The 21,652-nt window shown below is 42.7% G+C and overlaps 1 protein-coding gene across 2 annotated transcripts in view; it reads left to right on the top strand.

Annotated features, from left to right (window-relative positions):
• Positions 1–964: 964 nt before the first annotated feature.
• Positions 965–21,652, top strand: part of ZYG11A (zyg-11 family member A, cell cycle regulator) — an 80,267-nt gene continuing 59,579 nt past the window's right edge. Inside the window, exons 1-2 of one of the 2 annotated variants that reach the window (XM_082688434.1) lie at positions 965–1,188; positions 15,154–15,319. In XM_082688434.1, coding sequence (XP_082544560.1) covers positions 1,099–1,188; positions 15,154–15,319 — 256 coding nt within the window. In that variant the 5' untranslated portion in view covers positions 965–1,098. Of the gene's footprint in view, positions 1,189–15,153; positions 15,320–21,652 lie in introns of those variants that run through there. The other variant, XM_082688435.1, reaches the window with a different exon arrangement.

The following is a 21,652-nucleotide window of genomic DNA, read 5'->3' on the forward strand; positions in this document are numbered from 1 at the left end:
GTTGAAGTGTACTAATTCACTGCTCTTTGAGGGTTGCTTTCTTGGACCTTGTAGGTTGGACGGAAGTGGACTAGTTCATTTTGTGGACTTAAAAGGTCAGAAGTGGTTTTGGTATTTGATCATCCAATGTCAGTAGGAGTTGAAACAGAGAAGGTAGATATAATAGAGGTGCCTGTGCCTGTGCCGGAGTTTTAGGAGAAAGGTCTTTAAAATAAATATGTTTTTATTTATTTTATTTTATTTTATTTTTTTAAATATTTTATTTGACAGACAGAGATCACAAGTAGGCAGAGAGGCAGGCAGAGAGAGAGGAGGAAGCAGGCACCCCACTGAGCAGAGAGCCCGATGCGGGGCTTGATCCCAGAACCCTGGGATCGTGACCTGAGCTGAAGGCAGCGGCTTTAACCCACTGAGCCACCCAGGCGCCCCAAAATATATATGTTTTTAATGTATAACATATATTCTACAGGAGCTTGGCTGGCTCAGTGGGTACTGCATGCGACTCTTGATCTTGGGTCATGAGTTCAAGCCCCACCATGGGTGTAGAGATTACTAGAGCAAAAATAAAAATATAAACCTCTTTCCCAACTTCACTGAAGTGGTCGCTGGGCAGGATTTAGAGGGGTGACGGGAATGCGGTATCAATCTTTAAGGTGTGGTTTTGAGGGAATTTGGTCTCTGAGGGGTGAGTAGGAATGGGGTGAGTTGCACAGAAGAATACGGCTGCTTTCGGAGGCGAAGCGGTGCCCCAAAGGAGACGGTTGGGCCCTGATAGGGTGGGGTAGTGGTCGACTGTGGCGGGGGGCGGGGGGTTTGTGGGGGCGTATAGGAGAGGGGAGAGCCCATCCTGGGGGCGGAGTCTGCGGCGGTCCGGCCTCCGCGGGAGGGGACGAGGCTGCGGCGGGCGCGTGCGCGCCGCCTCGCCGGGCGTTTCAAAACTTTTGCGGCGGGGACCGAGCGGCGTGAGGGCTGCGTGCGCTGCCTGGGAGCCGGCGCTGCACAAGCGGCCTCCCGACTGGAGACGCCTCGTCCTCTCGCGGGATCCGGGTCCCGGCTCGACACCCGCTCTCTCCTGACGTCCCACCGACGGGGGTCGCCATGGTTCACTTCTTGCACCCGGGCCTCTCCCCCCGGACTCTCGTCCCGCCTGACGCTCGGAAGGATGCGCTGGGTTGCTGCGTGGTGCAGGTGAGCACGAGGGCGCGGACGCGGACCTCGGCGGGACGCCACGCTCGTCAGGGAGTCGTCGGGGGCTGTGCGGAGGCACTTACTTGTTTGTTCGGCCGACGCGGGGGTAGAGCCGAAAGGGTTGAGCCTCGGCTGGGCTCCGGTCGTCGCTGGGGAAGTGCTTGCTGGAAGGGAGTTTTCTCCCCGGGGCGTCTCAGCCTCAGGGCGGAGCGCACTGACCTCGCGCCGCAGCCCGGAGGCGCGGGCGGGGCAAGTGCCGCCCCCTGGGTCACTTTGGGGAGGAGGGAGTCCTCTCCTCGAGCTTCCGACTCGTGCCGGTGTCTACGGTAGCCGGTATTTTGCAAGGTAGGATGAGTTTGGACGGAAGCTCCGGTCATGGCACTAGGCTTGGCCGACAGTAGACGATGGCGCTTATTACTGTCAAAATGGAGCCAGATGCCCCAAACCTCGACCGTACTGCCACGTGCGTTGTGGACGTGGTGCCCCACAGAGGGTGTGACCCAGCAGTCCCTACTACACCAGGTCTTGGAACTGGCAACTCGAACTGGATGTCCCTCCTGAGCCCGGCGAGGGGCGCAGTGAAACCCCAAGACTGAAATGCCTTCATTTCATGTGTTCTCCCCCGACCCCAGCAGAATTCCTATTAAACCAAACTTGTCAAAATGCAGACCAAGAGTGTGTTTGCTGCTTACCGAGTAGTTTGGTTATCTCCCGTCTTTTGTAGGCATCGATAGTCTCCGTTTTACTGGTGTGTAGGGAAGTTGAGAACTCTGAAAGTTAGTTTATTTACTCAAAAACCTGAACCTGACGTGAGGTGTTCTGAAGTCAGATTCCACATTCTACAAGGCCTCAAGGGCCACCCTCTTAGAATTCAAAATCTGGTGAAGGCTCTAGTGAACCTAAAATTCGGAGGGAAGGAAGTATTCACTGAGATGGTATTTTGCATACAACGCCTTGTCGGAAGGCTTTTGTGCCCTGCAAAGATCTGGTCTGTGCTCCTGTACTCCTTTGGACTCACTTTTAAAAATTAATTAATTAATTAACTAATTAATTTTTAAAAGATTTTATTTATGTATTTGACAGAGAGAGACACAGCGAGAGAGGGAACACAAGCAAGGGGAGTGGGAGAGGGAGAACCAGGCTTCCAGCCGAGCAGGGAGCCCAGTGTGGGGCTGGGATCCCAGGACTCCGGGATCTTGACCCGAGCTGAGGCAGACGCTTAACGACTGAGCCACCCAGGCGCCCCTGGACTCACTTTTAAATGCTGTTGTATGATTTATAAATTTGTTTATAGCTGATGGAAAACTGGGTTTTTAAGTATGCGTTAACAGTATCTTAAGCACATTTTTTGTTGCCGCTGACTGGGATTAAAACAGATTTCCTTAGAAAAGTGATCAACCCATTTTCTGTCTGGTTACATAGTGTACTGTATACGTTCGCTTTATAATATTTTATTTTTAATTAATTTAAAAATTAATACAATGCACGAATACATTTTTGCTTATGATATTTATTTCTCCGTTTGTGTATGTTGCCTTTACACGTTGTAGGTTTTTTTTTTTGTTTGTTTGTTTTTTATTTTGTTTACTTATTTGACAGAGGGAGAGATCACAAGCAGGCAGAGAGGCAGAGAGAGGGGAGGGGGGGAAGCAGGCTCCCTGCGGAGCAGAGAGCCTGATGCGGGGCTCGATTCCAGGACCCCGAGATCATAACCTGAGCCGAAGGCAGAGGCTTAACCCACTGAGCCACCCAGGCGCCCTACACGATGTAGTTGTTTTTTTTTTTTTTTTTTTTTTAATTTTTTTTTTTTTTTTTTTTTTTAATTTATTTGACAGACAAAGATCACAAGTAGGCAGGGAGGCAGGCAGAGAGAGAGAGGAAGGAAAGCAGGCTCCTCTGTGGAGCAGGGAGCCCGACGCGGGGCTCGATCCCAGGACCCTGGGATCATGACCTGAGCCGAAAGCAGAGGCTTTAACCCACTGAGCCACCCAGGCGCCCCACGATGTAGTTTTTGATGTAAAGATCTTTTCACATGTTTTGTTAAATTGATCCCTATTTTTGATGTTGTAAATATATTTTTTAATTTTTTTAAATTTTATTTATTTTTTTTGACAGAGACAGATCACAAGTAGGCAGAGAGGCAGGCAGAGAGAGGAGGAAGCAGGCTCCCTGCCGAGCAGAGAGCCGGATGCCGGAGTCGATCCCAGGACCCTGAGATCATGACCTGAGCCGAAGGCAGAGGCTTTAATCCACTGAGCCACCCAGGCGCTCGATATTGTAAATATTTTTAAGATTTTATTTATTTATTTGACAGAGATCACAAGTAGGCGGAGAGGCAGGCAGAGAAGAGAGAGAGAGAGGGAAGCAGGCTCCCTGCTGAGCAGAGATCCTGGCATCCAACTGAGCCACCCAGGGCCTGTTTATTTCCTTTTTCTAAATTGCATTTTCTAAGACCTTTGTAGAATGTTGAAGTGGTGTGAGTAGACCTCTTTGTATTCTAGATCTTTCACCTTTAATTATGATACTGGCTGTAGGTTTTTACATAGTTGCCCTTTATCAAATTAAGGAAGTTTTCTTCTATTCTTAGTTTGTCAGGAGTATTTTTTAAGTTATGAATGTGTGGGTAGCTCAGTGGGTTAAGCCTCTGCCTTCAGCATAGGTCATGAGCTCGGGGTCCTGGGATCGAGCTCCAGGTTGGGCTCTCTGCTCAGGATAAGGGGAGTCTCCCTATTTCTCTCTGCCTACTTGTGATCTCTGTCTGTCAAATAAATAAATAAATAAATAAAATCTTTAAAAAAAGTTATGAATGTGTGTTGAATTTTGTCAGATGCGTCAGCATTTAAGACAGAAACATTTAGAGCTATACATTTCCTCTAATTCCTTTGGCTAATATCCTTAAACTCTGATATGTTGTTCAAAATATTTTCTGATTTCCATTATGAGATTTTTTTTTTTAAAGCTTTTTATTTATTAATTTGACAGAGAGAAATCACAAGTAGACGGAGAGGCAGCCAGAGAGAGAGAGGAGGAAGCAGGCTCCCTGCTGAGCAGAGAGCCTGATGCGGGGCTCGATCCCAGGACCCTGAGATCATGACCTGAGCCGAAGGCATCGGCTTAACCCACTGAGCCACCCAGGTGCCCCTCCATTATGAGATCTTATGTGAGCCATGGGATATTTAGAAATGTATTGCTTCAGGGGCACCTGGGTGGCTCAGTGGGTTAAGCCGCTGCCTTTGGCTCGGGTCATGATCTCAGGGTCCCGGGGATCCCGCATGGGGCTCTCTGCTTGGCAGGGAGCCTGCTTCCTTCTCTCTCTCTCTGCCTGCCTCTCTGTCTACTTGTGATCTCTGTCTGTCAAATAAACAAATAAAATCTTAAGAAAAAAAAAAAGAAAAGAAATGTATTGCTTCATTACCAAGTAGTTGGGGATATTTCACTTTTTTTTTTTTTCATTAACTTCTAACGTAATTGTTAGAGAACATACTCTTATAATTTTAATCCATTTATATTTATTGACATTTGTTTTATGGCTCAAATATGATCTATCCTGGTGCATGTTCATGTGCACTTAAGGAATATATGTTGTACATTTTGGATATAATATTCTATGAATGTCATGGCAAGTTGGTTGTTAATATTAATTTTCTATATTATTCATTTTCCAACTACTTGTTTTTTATCAGTTGCTGAAAAGTGGGTGTTCATCCATTGTAATTGTGGATTTTTCTTTTTATTCTTTCAGTTTTTCCTTCATGAATTTTAAAGTTGTTAATAAGTGCATATACATTTAGGAATTACATCTTCTAGATGAATTGATCCTCTTATTTTTATGATTTCTGGTAATATTCTTGCCCTGAAGCCTTCTTCTTTTGATGCTAATATAGTTAACTCCATTTTCCTTATGATTAGTGTTTAACAATTTTGTATTATTTATGTTTAAAGCACATCTCTTATAAACAAAGTTCTTTTTTATACCGTCTGACAATGTGTGCCTTTTAAATTAGAGTGTAATTATTCAGGATTGTTGGGTTTAAGACTACTGTGTTGCTGTTTGTGTTTTATTTGTCCTGTTTGTTTTGTTCCTTCCCTGACTTCTTTTTTTTCCTTAAGATTTTTTAATTATTTGCAAGCTGGGGAGTGGCTGGCAGAGGGAAAGCAGGCACCTGCTGAGTAAGGAACCTATGGGGGATTGCATCTCAGGACCCTGGGCCAAAGGCAGACATGTAACAACTTAACCTACTGAGCCACCAAGGCATACCCTTCCCTGACTTTTGAATTGAACATTTTTAAAAAGTTTCATTTTATCTCTTTTACTGACTTACAGTTCTGTTTCTCTTCTTTTCTTTCCCTTAATCTTTTTGTTTTTTTCTTTTTCCCTTCCCTTAGTCTTTAATGGTCACTCAAAGATAACCGGTTTTTGTTTTGTTTTGTTTTAATATTTTCTTTTTTTTAAAAAAAGATGTTACTTATTTGTTGAGAGAGCAGGCACAAGCAGGGGAAGTGGTAGGCAAAGGGAGAAGCAGGCTCCCTGCAGGGCAAGGAGCATGGCTTGGGACTTGATTTGAGGACTCTGGGATAATGACCTGTGCTGAAGACAGATACGTAACCAACTGAGAGCCACCCAACCAACTGCCACCCTGGTGGCAGTTTTTATTTATGAAAATATTTTATTTGTTTATTTGACAGAGATCACAAGTAGGCAGAGGCAGGCAGAGAGAGAGGAAGGGAAGCAGGCTCCCCACTGAGCAGAGAGCCTGATATGGGGCTTGATCCTAGGACCCTGGAATCATGACCTGAGCCGAAGGAAGAGGCTTTAACCCACTGAGCCACCCAGGCGCCCTGAAATGTAGCTGATTTCTGTGCATTGATTTTATATCCTGCCACTTTGTCACATGTGGGCTTAATCCCAGTCCTCTGGGATCATGACCAGAACCCAAAGCAGACACTTGACGTCTGAGCCACCCAGGTGCCCCTAAGATTCCATTTTCTTAAGCTACACACTAATGAAACTTGCAAAATGTAAAACAGTACTTTTGTTATCACTAAACTTTAAAAAAATTGCTTTTGAAAGTGTCCTTTAAAATTTTTCTTTTTTTTTTTTTAAACTGTTCTTAAAAAGGATGGGGAGGCACCTGCATGTCTTAATCCATTAAGCATCTGTCTCTTGATTTCAGCTCAGGTCTTGATCTCAGGGTCTTGGGATCAAGCCCTGTGTCAAGCTCTGTGCTCTGCTAGGAGTATGCTCGAGATTCTCTTCTCTCTCTGCCCCTCCCCCTGCTTGCGTGCATACACGCTCGCTCGCTCTCTCAGATAAATAAATAAATCTTTAAAAAGCATACTTCGGGGGGCTCCTGGGTGGCTCAGTGGGTTAAGCCGCTGCCTTCGGCTCAGGTCATGATCTCAGGGTCCTGGGATCGAGTCCCACAACGGGCTCTCTGCTCAGCGGGGAGTCTGCTTCCTCCTCTCTCTCTCTCTGCCTGCCTCTCTGCCTACTTGTAATCTCTCTCTGTCAAATAAATAAATAAAATCTTTAAAAAAAAAAAAAAAGCATACTTCGGGACGCCTGGGTGGCTCAGTTGGTTGGACGACTGCCTTCCGCTCAGGTCATGATCCCGGAGTCCCGTGATCGAGTCCCGAATCAGGCTCCCAGCTCCATGGGGAGTCTGCTTCGCTCTCTGACCTTCTCCTTGCTCATGCTCTCTCTCACTGTCTCTCTCTCAAATAAATAAATAAAATCTTTAAAAAATAAAAAAATAAATAAAAAGCATACTTCATTGGGGCACCTGGGTGACTAATTTGGTTAAATGTCCAACTCTGGGTCTCAGCTCAGGTTGCTGTCTCAGGGTCCTGGGTTCAAGCCTTGTGTTGGGCTCCAGACCTACTTAAAAAAGTTAATTCGTTGTCTCCTGGCTAGTCTTGCATCTGAAGAAAGTTTAGTGGTCATACTTCTAAAAAAAGAACTGTGTTGGGGTGCCTGGGTGCTCAGTGGGTTGGGCCTCTGCCTTCGGCCCAGGTCATGATCTCAGGGTCCTGGGATCAAGCCCCGCATTGGGCTCTCTCTCAGTAGAAAACCTGCTTCCCCCTCTCTCTCTGCCTGCTGCTCTGCCTACTTGTGATCTCTCTCGGTCAAATAAATAGATAAAATCTTTTAAAAATAAATAAATATATAAATAAAATAAAAAAAGAACTGTGCCACAATCCACCCCTCAACCTTCCGTGTTAGGGTTTTCCTTTTTATTTATTTTTTATTTTTTATTTTTATTTATTTATTTTTTTAAAGATTTTATTTATTTATTTGACAGAGAGAGATCACAAACAGGCAGAGAGGCAGGCAGAGAGAGAGGAGGAAGCAGGCTCCCTGCTGAGCAGAGAGCCCGATGCAGGGCTTGATCCCAGGACCCTGAGATCATGACCTGAGCCGAAGGCAGCTGCTTAACCCACTGAGCCACCCAGGCGCCCCGGGTTTTCCTTTTTATTATTGGTTTTTAGACATTTGCCATATTGTGGGGTCTTTTGTTTATTTCATTTTGGGTCCATTTTGCTTCTGGGATCAGTGGGTTAATATTTTGTATCTAATGACATATTTTGACTTTTTAAGGAAAGCCATCACATTTTTTTAAATTGTTCTTTGTACCTAATGAATTAACTGTGATACAGTAAATAGTCAGCAGAAACAACTGCACAGATTCCAAGTATACGATGTTGTCCTTGTTGACCGTTATTTTAAAAAAAAAAAAATTCCCCCTCCATCTCTTGTCTTTTGAAGTTTCAGTCACACATTTATGTTAGACTGCTTAAGATGAGGACTTGGGGCTTTATGCTTCCTTTTTTTTTTTTTCTCCTTGCCTACAGTTTCCTCTTTCAGTGTAGAACTACCTTCCAACTTCACTGATGTCTGATTTTGTAGTGTCTAATCTGTTAATCTCATCTGATGTGTTATTTATTTTAGGCATTATATTTTTTGACTCTAGAAGTTGCATTGGGTCTTTTTCAGATCTGCCATTTCTCTGTTGAGATTCCATACTCATTATGTTCATGTTCTCCTTTATATCCATGAATTATAATACCTGTTTTAAAGTCCTTGTCTTTATATCTTTTTAAGATGTTATTTTTAGGGACACCTGGGTGGCTCAGTTGGTTAAGCAGCTGCCTTCGGCTCAGGTCATGATCCCAGCGTCCTGGGATCGAGTCCCACATGGGGCTCCTTGCTCAGCAGGGAGCCTGCTTCTCCCTCTGCCTCTGCCTGCCATTCTGTCTTGCCTGTGCTCGCTCCCCCCCCTCTCTCTGATAAATAAATAAAATCTTAAAAAAAAAAAAAAAAGATGTTATTTTTAAGTAATCTCAAACTCATGACCCTGAGATCAAGAGTCACATTCTCTCCTGACTGACCAAGTCAGTGCCCCTTAAAGTCCATGTCTTTAAAACATGTTAAATATGGGTGGCTTAGTCAGTTAATTGCCCAACTCTTGATTTTGACTCAGGTTATGATCTCAGGGTCAAAAGATTGAGCCCTGCATCAGGCTCTGTGCTCAGCACTATCTGCTTGTCCCTCTCCCTCTGCTCTTCCCTCTGCTTATTCATGCTCTCTCTCTTGTAAATAAATATAATCTTAATAAATAAAGCATGTTTATTAGGAGAGTTACATGGTATAGTTCATATTTTTCTTTTAAAGATTTATTTATTTATTTGACAGACAGAGATCACAAGTAGGCAGAGAGGCAGACAGAGAGAGAGGAGGAAGCAGGCTTCCTGCTGAGCAGAGAGCCCGATGTGGGGCTCGATCCCAGGACCCTGGGATCATGACCCAAGCCGAAAGCAGAGGCTTTAACCCACTGAGCCACCCAGGCGCCCCTAGTTCATATTTTAGAAATAATGAGTCTAGACTCTAGGTAGAGGTAGATTGGAAAAGGATTAGGAGCAGAAGTAGAGAAATTAATTTGTAATTTCTCAGTATTCTAGGTTAGATGTGGTAGTAACTTGGATTAGAAATGGGTAGTATAGCTAGAAAGAAAGGGACAGACTAGAAATTTATTTGGGAGTCTTAACAGTCATATGCACAGCAGGAAATAGATGACACACTCAGAATAGGGATAATTCAATGAGAATTTAACTAAAAGACTACTTCCGAAGATAGTAGGGTGAGTTATGGAAATAAGCACAGTAAAGTATTACTCCATGTTCACTGAGTAACTCCTGCCATCCTTGGGCTCAGGAGTGTCTTAGTCTTCAGGCAGCTATAACAAAAATACCATAGCCCAAGTGACTTACTAACAACAGAAATTTATTTCTCATAGTTTTGGAGGCTAGGAAGTCCGACATCAAGTCCATATCTGCTGGCATATTTGGTGTTTGGTGGGAACTCACTTCTTTTTTTTTTTTTTTTAAAGATTTTTATTTATTTATTAATTTGACAGAGAAAGATCACAAGTAGGCAGAGAGGCAGGCAGAGAGAGAGAGAGAAGGAAGCAGGCTCCCTGCTGAGCGGAGAGCCCGATGCGGGACTCGATCCCAGGACCCTGAGATCATGACCTGAGCCGAAGGCAGCGGCTTAACCCACTGAGCCACCCAGGTGCCCTGGGAACTCACTTCTTGTTCATAGATAGTTCTGCTATGTTCTCACATGGCAGAAAGGGGAAGGGAGCCCTCTGGAGTCTCTTTTATAAGGGCACTAATTCCATTCATGAGGGCTCATGACCTAATCACTTCCCAAAGGCTTCTATCTCCAATTATCATCAAATTGGGGTTAGATTTCAAAGTATGAATTTTTTTAAATTAATTTTTTATTAACATATAATGTATTATTAACCCCAGGGGTACAGGTCTGTGAATCGCCAGGTTTACACACGTCACAGCACTAAACATAGCACATACCCTCCCCAATGTCTGTAACCCAACCACCCTCTCCCTATCCCCTCCCCCCAGCAACCCTCAGCCTGTTTTGTAAGATTAAGAATCTCTTATGGTTTGTCTCCCTCCTGATCCCATCTTGTTTCATTTATTCTTTTCCTACCCCCCAAACCCCCCATGTTGCTTCTCCACTTCCTCATATCAGGAAGATCATATGATAGTTGTCTTTCTCCGATTGACTTATTTCGCTAAGCATGATACCCTCTAGTTCCATTCACGTCACAAATGGTAAGATTTCATTTCTTTTGATGGCCGCATAGTATTCCATTGTACATATATACCCCATCTTCTTTATCCATTCATCTGTTGATGGACATCTAGGTTCTTTCCATAGTTTGGCTATTGTGGACATTGCTGCTATAAATATTCGGGTGCACGTGCCCCTTCGGATCACTACATTTGTATCTTTAGGGTAAATACCCAGTAGTGCAATTGCTGGGGCGTAGGGTAGTTCTATTTTCAACTTCTTGGATCATAGGGTAGCTCTGTTTTCAACTTTTTGAAGTCTGTTTTCCAGAGTGGCTGCACCAGCTTGCATTCCCATCAACAGTGTAGGAGGGTTTCCCTTTCTCCACTTCCTCGCCAGCATCTGTCATTTCCTGACTTGTTAATTTTAGCCATTCTGACTGGTGTGAGGTGGTATCTTGTTGTACCTTCCATACCTTCCATATAAAGCACTGTCATGTGAAACAAAAGAAATAGAAAAAGGTGGTATTTGTTCTCCTCAATTCTGTTTAGATGTTCTACTCTTTATCAGTTTATGTTATTAATCTTGATAAATCCTGTTTCAGTACTATTCCATTCCCCAATATGTCTGTATAAAGGAGTGGTTAAAAATAATCATTTGAGATTACAGGTACTTCTCTTTTAGTTATTTATGTTTGTCCTCTTCATAATTCCAAAACAAATTTGAGATATCTTCATAGTCTACTTTTATTTATTTATTTATTTATTTTTTTAAGATTTTACTTATTTATTTGACAGAGAGAGAGAGGTCACAAGTAGTCATAGAGGCAGGCAGAAACAGAGAGAGGGGGAAGCAGGCTCCCCGCTGAGCAGAGAGCCCGAAGCGGGCCTTGATCCCAGGATCCTGAGATCATGACCTGAGCCGAAGGCAGAGGCTTTAACCCCTGAGCCACCCAGGCACCCCATAGTCTACTTTTAGAAAGAACGAAACAACAGCAACAAATCCATTATCATCAAAGTTGCAAAATAGATAAATTAGAAAATTATTCACTTTCTGACAAAAAAGTCCCCAAGCTTTTCTTTGTAAGGTGCAGTAATGCAAGGTCATCCAGATAGCAATTCATATATAAAGGTAGATTGGTAATGAAGTAATTAATTTATTTGAGAGAGAGAGTGGGCAAGAGCAGCGGATGAAGGACAGAGGGAGAAGCAGACTCCTCACTGAGCAGGGAGCCCAGTGCAGGGCCCAGTGCAGAACTCCAGGATCATGACCTAAGTGGAAGGCAGCCACTTAGCAGACTGAGCCATCCAGGCACCTCCAAAATGAAATTATTTATGAAGATCCATATATGTAACTTTTTTGCAACTTGGTCTATTGCCAAAAGTAAAGTGTCTGTGAATAGTTCTTCCCTTTTTTTGGTATATATTGTAAACTCTGGAACCTTGACATTGTTTTTATTGTTTATTCTTTTAACATGCTCATTGAGCCTTTACTATCCAAGTGAAAGGTTGTTGATGACCTCTTGGTGGGTTGGAATTTGTTTTCAAGAGATGGTACTTGAGCACAGTTCCAGTTCCAGTGATGCTTTATGACAGCTGATAAATAGAATTAACCACAATATACAGTTAATGATCTTAAATTGGTATATCTTGTAGAAGCACTGTTAAAAATTCTCTACTGTCTGTATTTCAGGGAATTAAAAGTAGCGTTTTTGAGTGCAAATTTTTCTTGTTAGTTTATATCCATCTGAGACAGGACAGAATACAACTAGCCATTGTTAGTTTATTTGAAAACATGCTATTTTTAGCACACTAATTTCTAGAAAAGGGGGAAATGTGATTAAAATTAGATTGATCCAGATTGCAATGGAAGCTTTTATTACTTGATTCTCTTAACTTGGAAGATTTAGAATTTGTTTTAAGAAAGGGTTTGGCAGGGGTGCCTGGGTGGCTCAGTGGGTTGAAGCCTCTGCCTTCGGCTCAGGTCATGATCCCAGGGTCCTGGGATAGAGCTCCACATCGGGCTCTTTGCTCAGCAGGGAGCCTGCTTCCCTTCCTCTCTCTCTCTCTGCCTGCCTCTCTGCCTACTTGTGATCTCTGCCTGTTAAATAAATAAATAAATAAAAATAAAATAAAATAGAAAGAAAGGGGTTGGCAAATGATGCTTTATAAAAGAAATGGTCTTGTTTCCTGTGTGCTCTCAGTGCATTGTGGAGATCAAAACTCTAATGCCATATGAATTGAAATGCCAAAGGTAGAGCTGCAGCATGGTGGTTGGACTACTTGGTTATTATTTGATTCAGCATTTTAATGTATTTTCTAAATTATTAGCCATGGCAACAGTTCAAGAGGTTCTTTTTTTTAAGGTTTTATTTATTTATTTGAAAGAGAGGACAGAGGGAGAATGAGTGGAAGCAGCAGACTCCCCGCGGAGCAGAGAGCCTGACATGGGGCTTGATCCCAGGATCCTGAGATCATGACTTGAGCCAAAGGCAGGTGCCTAACCGACTGAGCCACCCAAGTTCCCCATTTTTTATTAAGTGGGTTTGAGGGGCACCTGGGTGGCTTAGTTGATTCAGCATCTGCCTTTGGCTCAGGTCATGACCTCAGGGTCCTGCTCAGCATGGAGCCTGCTTCTCCCTCTCCCTCTATCCCTCCCTCCATCCCTTCCCCTGCTTGTGCTCTCTCTCTCTCTCTCTCTCAAATAAATAAATAAATACATGAGTAGGAAGTGTAGAATTCCCGGGATCCAGGAATCCCATTTTTAGGTAACTACCCAAGAAAAATGAAAACTATGTTTACAGAAACCTTTCCATGAATATTTAGAACAGCTCTCTTCAAAATTGTCTAAAATTTTAAATAATCCAAATCCTTTTTTTTTTTAAAGATTTTATTTATTTGAGAGAGAGAGAGAGCATGAACTGGGTGAGGGGCAGAGGGAGATGCATACTCCTGCTGAGCAGGGAGCCCAATGTGGGGCTTGAACCCAGGACTCCAGGATCATGACCTGAACCAAAGGCAGACACTTAACCTACTGAGCCACCCAGGCATCCCAATCCAAATGCTCTTACGTTGTTGAATAAAATTGTGGAACATTCTTGCGGTGTAATAATACTTTTTAGCAATAAAGAGGAACTAGTTACAAAAACACACAACAATGTGGATGAATCTCAGATGCATTGTGGGAAATGAAAGAAACCAGATTCAAAAGACCTACATACTATATGATTCTATTTATATGACTTGTTGGAAAAGGTAAAACTCTGGGACAGGGGGTGCCTGGGTGGCTCAGTGGGTTAAAGCCTCTGCCTTCGGCTCAGGTCATGATCCTAGGGTCCTGGGATTGAGCCCCACATCAGGCTCTCTGCTGTGCAGGGTGCCTGCTTCCTCCTCTCTCTCTCTCTCTCTCTCTGCCTGCCTCTCTGCCTACTTGTGATCTCTCTCTGTCAAATAAATAAATAAAATCTTAAAAAAAAAAAAACAACAACTCTGGGACAGAACACAGATGTGGGGACTATCTACAAAAGGACATAGGGAATTTGGGGGTCATAGAACTGCTCTCTATCTTTATTATGGTGGTGGTACATGACTGCATTTATTAAAATTTATAGAACTAAGGATACAACAGAAAGTAATTTTTTTTTTTTTTTTTTACTATGTGTGATTTACACCTCAGTTAAAAATCAAAAACAAAAATGTATAGGAAGAAATTGATTACAGTAGTCCCTCCTTATCTGAGGTTTTACTTTCTCTGGTTTTACTTACTAGAAAGCAGCTGTGGTCCAGAAGCAGGTGATCTTCCTCCTGTTGTATTGTCAGAAGGTAGTGTCGTTTATCTAACTACATCTCATCACATAGGCATTTTATCAATTTTATATCGTCACAGGTAGGGTACGTTGTAATATAATCAGATATTTTGAGAGAGACTACATTCATGTGGCTTAATACAGTGTGTTAATCTCTTACAGTGCCTAATTTATAAATTGAACTTTATTGTAGGTATGAATGTATATATTGAAGAGAATATGGGGGTCAACAGAAGGTTTTTTGTTGTTGTTGTTTTTAAGATACATAGTAGAGCATAAGTTACATGTTAAGAATGATTTATTTGAGGAGAGTTTGAAAGATGTATGTATGAATGAAGAAATGACAGGAAGAGGCAAGGAGAGATGAAATTCAGTCAGCACATGTGGAAGTATTCATCTTTTCATGAACTGTTGAGGGTAATAATAGGCATTCCTTCCTATCCTCTGGGACATAGTAATCATTGAATAAATACTTGTTGAATGAATGACCATGTGATTTCTGTGTTAGTTGTCCTGTGTGTTTTATTGAAATTGTCAGATTTCTTGGTTGTATTCTGCATTAAAACTGTATCTCCAAAAGGATTAGAACTATATTTTGCTCATCCTGTATTTTCAGTGGCTGGTACAGAACAGGTGATGAGTGAAAGATTGAGAGAAATTAATTATTTTCATGCTAGAACCGAAAGTAAAATAGATAAAATTTTCCATTCAGTTAACAGTTGGAATAAGGTGGTTTCGTTACATATAAATCATATAAATCACTATTAAGATAAAGATCTTCAGATACTTTCATCAAGTAGTTTCTTGTATTTTTTTTTTAAAGATTTTATTTATTTATTTGACAGAGAGAGATCACAAGTAGGCAGAGAGAGAGGACAAAGCAGGCTCCCCGCCAAGCAGAGACCCCGATGTGGGGCTCGATCCCAGGACCCCGAGATCACGACCTGAGCCGAAGGCAGAGGCCCAACCTACTGAGCCACCCAGACGCCCCTAGTTTCTTGTATTTTGCATGACCACTTTTATGTTGAATTTTTGTAGGTGTATTCTAACAAAGTTTGTTTTTTAGGAGGAGGCATCTCCCTACACTTTGGTCAACATCTGTCTGAACGTCTTGATTGCTAACCTAGAGAAATTGTGTTCTGAAAGATCTGATGGAACCTTGTGCCTTCCGGACCATTGGAATTTCCCTCAGGAAGTAGCTGATCGATTCCTTGGGGTAATGACGTGGCAAGGTAAAGATAAAGCTCCTTTATTTTTATTTTATTTTATTTTGATAAGGTTCCTCTATATTGTACTCTAGCACTTTACTATTTGAAAAGCACTTTCACATAAAATTCCTGTTTAGCTTTCACAAGAAGTGGATGGGAAATATGGAAATTATTCCTATTTTATTTGTGTGGAGATTTGAATCTTCTAGTCTTTTGGGGTTCCTTGATGGAAATTTATCTTGCTTCTAGGCTTACCTTACTATTGGCTTAGCAGAGTGAAGACGGTGGGGAACTAAACCAGGTTCCCACTTCATCTGCTCTCTAGCTTCTGAAATGCTGTTGCTGTAGTCCTGTCTCCTACTATTTTTTTTTAAAGTTTTACTTAAGAAATCTCTGCACCCAGCATGGGGCTCAAACTAATGACCTGAGATTAAGAGTCACATACTCTTCTGACTGAACCAACCAGGTACCGCTCCTACTCTTTTCATTGTGAATATGAGACTTTGAAAAATTTTTTCCAGGGTACCTGAGTGACCCGGCTGTTAAGCAGTTAACTCTTGATTTTGGATCAGGTCGTGACTGCCGGGTCCTAGGATTGAGCCCTGCATCTGTCTTTCTCCAAGCTTGGTGTAGAGTCTGCTTGAGGTTCTCTCCCTCTCCCTCTCGCCCTCCTGCTTATGCTCACTTGCTCTCTCAAATAAATAAATCTTAAAAAAGGAAAAAAAAACCCTTAAAGAAAATTTTTTCCCTTTACTTCCCATTGTAGTTGGGCTTTCAAGGGCTATGTTTTAATTTGCCATGTTACAGTTTTTTCTTTTTCCTTTTTTTTTTTTTTTTAAGATTTTATCTATCTGAGAGAGAGCAAGTGAGCAAACATGAGCCAGGGGAGAGGCAAAGGGGTAAGCACACTCGCCACTGAGTGGGGATCCTGACATGGGACTCCATCACAGGACTCTGAGAGCATGACGCTTAACTGATTGAGCCATCCAGGCACCCCTACAGTTTTTTCTTTTCTTTTCTTTCTTTTTTTTAAAGATTTTATTTATTTGACAGACAGATCACAAGTAGGCAGAGAGGCAGGCAGAGAGAGAGGAGGAAGCAGGCTCCCCGCTGAGCAGAGAGCCCAACATGGGGCTCGATCCCATGACCCTGAGGTCATGACCCGAGCCGAAAGCAGAGGCTTTAACCCACTGAGCCACCCAGGCGCCCCTACAGTTTTTTCTTAATAAGAAGTTTTTTTGTAACAAGTTACTGAGATGTATTTCACATACTGTATAATTCGCCCATTTAATATGTACAGTTCATGGGGCACCTGGGTGGCTCAGTGGGTTAAGCCTCTGTCTTTGGCGCTCAGGTCATGATCTCAGGGTCCTAGGGGTCCTGGGATTGACCCCTGCATCAGGCTCTCTGCTAGGTGGGGCGACTGCTTCCCCCTGTCTCTCTACCTGTCACTCTGCATACTTGTGATCTCTCTCTCTCTGTCAAGTAATAAATAAAATCTTAAAAACAAAAAACAAAAAAAAGTACAATTCAGTGGATTTTTTGTTTTGTTTTGTTTTATCACAGATTTGGGCAGCTATCATCATAATCAATTTTAGAACATTTTCATCATCTTAAACTCTTAACCCGTCCCCCCAACCCTAAACAACTACGCATCTTCTTTCTATTTTTAGGAGTTTGTTTTCTTTTTTTAAAGGATTATTTATTTATTTATTTGACAGAGAGAGAAATCACAAGTATGCAGAAGTAGGCAGAGAGGCAGGCAGAGAGAAAGGGAGAAGCAGGCTCCCTGCTGAGCAGAGAGCCCAACTGGGGGCTCAATCCCAGGACCCTGGGATCATGACCTGAACTGAAGGCAGAGACTTAACCCACTGAGCCACCTGGGCACCCCAGGTTTGTTTCTTCTAAACATGTAATATAAATCAAATCGTGTAATATGTGACCATTTATGTCTGGTTTTTGTACTCAATATGGTCAAGGTTCATCCATATTGTAGCAGCAGTCACTACTTCATTTTTATGGCTATAATAGTCCATTGTGTGACTGTACCACATTTTATTCATTTATTAGCTGATGGACATTTGGGTTGTTTCTGGTTTTTGGCTGTTATGAATAATGCTGCTTATAAATATTCGTGGTGCGCATTTCTGTGTGGACATATGTTTTCATTTCTCTTGAGTATGTACCTGGGAGTAGAATTGCTGGGTTAAACAGCAACTCTATGTTTAATTTTTTGAGGAATTAACAAATTGTTTCCCAAAATGGTTGCACCATTTTATGTTCCCATCAGCAGCATGCGAGAGTTCTGATATCTTCACAACCTTACCAAAGTCATCGTTTGACTTTTTGATTATAGCCATCCTGGTGGGTGTTAAGTATTTATTGTGGTTTTGATTTGCATTTTCCTAATGAGTAATGATGTTGAGCATGTTTTTATGTGCGATTGGCCATTTGTATATCTTCTTTAGAATAATGTCTATTCAGATCCTTTGCCCATTTCTTTTTTTTTTTTTTTAATTTTCAAAAATTTCATTTATTTTTTTGACAGAGATCACAAGTAGGCAGAGAGAGAGAGGGGGAAGCAGGCTCCCTGCTGAGCAGAGAGCTGGATGTGGGGCTCCATCTCCCTGGACCCTGGGATCATGACCCAAGCCAAAGGCGGAGGTTTTAACGCACTGAGCCATACAGGCGCCCCTTTGCCCATTTCTTTATTAGGTTGTCCTCTGTTTATTTTATTTATTTATTTTTATTTATTTTTAAATATATATATATATATTTTTTTTTTTTTTTTAAGATTTTATTTGTCAGAGAGAGAGAGAGGGAGAGCGAGTGAGCACAGGCAGACAGAGAGGCAGGCAGAGACAGAGGGAGAAGCAGGCTCCCTGCCGAGCAAGGAGCCCGATGTGGGACTCCATCCCAGGACGCTGGGATCATGACCTGAGCTGAAGGCAGCTGCTTAACCAACTGAGCCACCCAGGCGTCCCTATTTTTTTTATTTTTTAAAGATTTTATTTATTTATTTGTCAGAGAGAGAGCGAGCGAGAGGGAGCACAGGCAGACAGAGTGGAAGGCAGAGTCAGAGGGAGAAGCAGGCTCCCTGTGGAGCAAGGAGCCCGATGTGGGACTCGATCCCAGGACGCTGGGATCATGACCTGAGCTGAAGGCAGCTGCTTAACCAACTGAGCCACCCAGGCGTCCCTTAAGATTTTATTCTTAAAAGATTTTATTTATTTCTTTGACAGAGATCACAAGTAGGCAGAGAGGCAGGCAGAGAGAGGACGAAGCAGGCTCCCTGCTGAGCAGAGAGCCTGATTTCGGGGCTCAATCCCAAGACCCTAAGATTATGACCTGAGCTGAAGGCAGAGGCTTTAACCCACTGGGCCACCCAGGCACCCCTTTGCCCATTTCTTATTAGGTTGTCCTCTGTTACTGAGTTGTAGGAGGGGCCCCAAGATTTTGTTCTTTATTTAGAGTGTGAGCAGGGGGATGAGCAGACGGAGAGAGAAAATCTCAAGCAGATACCATGCTGGGTGCAGACCTGGTTGCTGAGATCCATCCCATGACCCCGTTATGACCTGAGCCGAAATCAAGAATCAGTTGCTTAACTGATTGAGCCACTCAGGTGCCAGAGTATTTTTTTTTTAATTGACATATAATTGACATTAGGTTTACAACACAGTGATTAATTGCATATGTTACAAAATGATCACCATGGTAAATCTGGTAACCATCTGTCACCATACAAAGTTTTTATACTACTGCTGACTATATTCCATTTGCTATACATTATGTCTTCTTGTCTGTTTTCTTTAAATATTCTAGATATAAGTTCCTGATCAGTTACTGGCTTGGCAGTTATTTTCTTTCATTCTACGAATTCTCTTTTCACTTTGCTGATAGTGTTTTTTGACTCAAAAAAGTTAATTTTGATGAAGCCCAATTATTGTTTCTTTTATGGCTTATGGTTTTGGTATCCTATCTAAAAATTCATTGCTCAGTCCAAGGTCCTAAGTATTTGCACCTGTATTTTCTTCTAAGAGTGTTGGTTTCTTCACCCTTATACTCTGAGGTTTTGGGTTCATTTTGAGTTTATTTTTGTATATGGCATGAGGTGTAAAGAGTCCAGCTTCATTTTTAACATGTTCTTGTACAGTTGTCCCATCCCTCTTTGGTAAAAAGTCTATTCTTTGACTATTGTATAGTCTTGGCAACTTTTAATCTTTATTATTTATTTATTTATTTATTTTTAAAGGATTTTATTTATTTGTTTGTCAGAGAGAAAGGGAGAGAGAGCGAGCACAGGCAGACAGAATGGCAGGCAGAGGCAGAGGGAGAAGCAGGCCCCCTGCCAAGCAAGGAGCCCGATGTGGGACTCCATCCCAAGACACTGGGATCATGACCTGAGCCCAAGGCAGCTGCTTAACCAACTGAGCCACCGAGGAGTCCCGGCAACTTTTTATTTTTTATTCATTTTTACTTTTTTTATTTAAAGATTTTTTTAAAGTAGGCTCCACACCCAACACGGGGCTTAAACTCACAACCCTGATATCAAGAGTTGCATGCTGTATGAACTGAGCCAGCCAGGTACCCCTGGTCATCCAGTTTTTTGGTTTTTTTTTAAGATTTTATTTATTTATTTGACAGACAGAGATCACAAGTAGGCAGAGAGGCAGGCAGAGAGAGAAGGTGGGAAGCAGGCTCCCCACCGAGCAGAGATCCCAATGTATGGCTCAATCCCAGGATCCTGGGACCATGACCTGAGGTGAAGACAGAGGCTTTAACCCACTGAGCCAACCAGGCGCCCCTTCCCAGGACCCTTAATGGACTGAGCCACCCAGGCACCCATCCCAGTTGGTCAGTTTCTACAAAGAATCCCGCTGTGGGGCACCTGGGTGGCTCAGTCAGTTAGGTGTCTGCTTTCGGCTCAGGTCATGATCCCAAGGTCCTGGGATCAAGCCCTACCATCCAGGCATTCTCTTTCTTTTTTTTCTTTTAAAAAATATCTTTCAGGGGCGCCTGGGTGGCTCAGTGGGTTAAAGCCTCTGCCTTCAGCTCAGGTCATGATCCCAGCGTCCTGGGATCGAGTCCCACATCGGGCTCCTTGCTCAGCGGGGAGCCTGCGTCTCCCTCTGCCTCTGCCTGCCATTCTGTCTGCCTGTGCTCACTCTCTCCCCCTCTCTCTCTGATAAATAAATAAAATCTTTAAAAAAAAAAAATCTTTCAATAGTGTTTTCTAGTTTATGCATGTAAGTTTTACACTTTAATTAATTTTATTTTTTTTGGCTCAGTCAGTTAAGCATCTACCTTCAGCTCACGTCATTATCTTGGAGTCCTGGGATCGAGCCCGACATCAGGCTACTTTCTCAGCAGAAAGTCTGCTTCTTCCTCTCTCTCTCCCTCTGCCTCTCCCTCTGCTTATGCTCTCTCTCTAATAAATGAATAAAATCTTACATTTTTTTTTTATTTTTTAAATTTTGTTTTGTTTTTGGTTATTTTGAGAGCGAGAGAGAGAGAGATAGAGTGAGCGTGCTCACGTGCACATGTTCTTGAGGGGGCAGGGGTAGAGTAGAGGAGAGGGGGAGAGAGAAAATCCCAAGCAGGGATTCCATGTAGGACTCGATCTCTTGACTCTGAGATCATGACCTGAGCTGAAATCAAGAGTTGGACACTTAATCACTGTGCCTTGTAGGCACCTCAGTATTTCATTCTTTTTTTTTTTTTTTTTTTAAGATTTTCTTTATTTATTTGACAGACAGAGATCACAAGTAGGCAGAGAGGCAGACAGAGAGAGAGAGGAGAAAGCAGGCTCCCTGCTGAGCAGAGAGCCAGATGTGGGGCTTGATCCCAGGACCCTGGGATCATGACCTGAGCCGAAGGAAGAGGCTTTAACCCACTGAGCCACCCAGGTGCCCCAGTATTTTATTCTTTTAATACTATTTTACATAAAATTCCTTCCTTCCTTCCTCCCTTCCTTCCTTTCTTGATTTTACTTATTTATTTGAGAGAGAGAAAGAGTATGAGCAGGGGGAGGGGCAGAGAGTGAGTCGGGAGCCTGACTCTGGACTCCATCCCAGTGCACTGGAATCATGACCTGAGCCGAGGCAGACGCTTAACTGACTGAGCCACCTGGGCATCCTTGGAATTGCTTTCTTAATTTCATTTTTTGGATTGTTCATTTTTAGTGTACATAAATACCATTTTATTTATTTACTTATGTTATTTTTAAACGATTTATGTATTTGACAGAGAGGGAACACAAGCAGGGGGAAGGAGGGAGAAGTGGGTTTTCTGCTGAGCAAGGAGCCCGAGGCAGGGCTCAATCCCAGGACCCTGGGAACATGACCTAAGCCGAAGGCA

This window comes from Mustela nivalis (genome assembly GCF_964662115.1).
Source record: "Mustela nivalis genome assembly, chromosome: 10".
Taxonomy (NCBI): Eukaryota; Metazoa; Chordata; class Mammalia; order Carnivora; family Mustelidae; genus Mustela; species Mustela nivalis.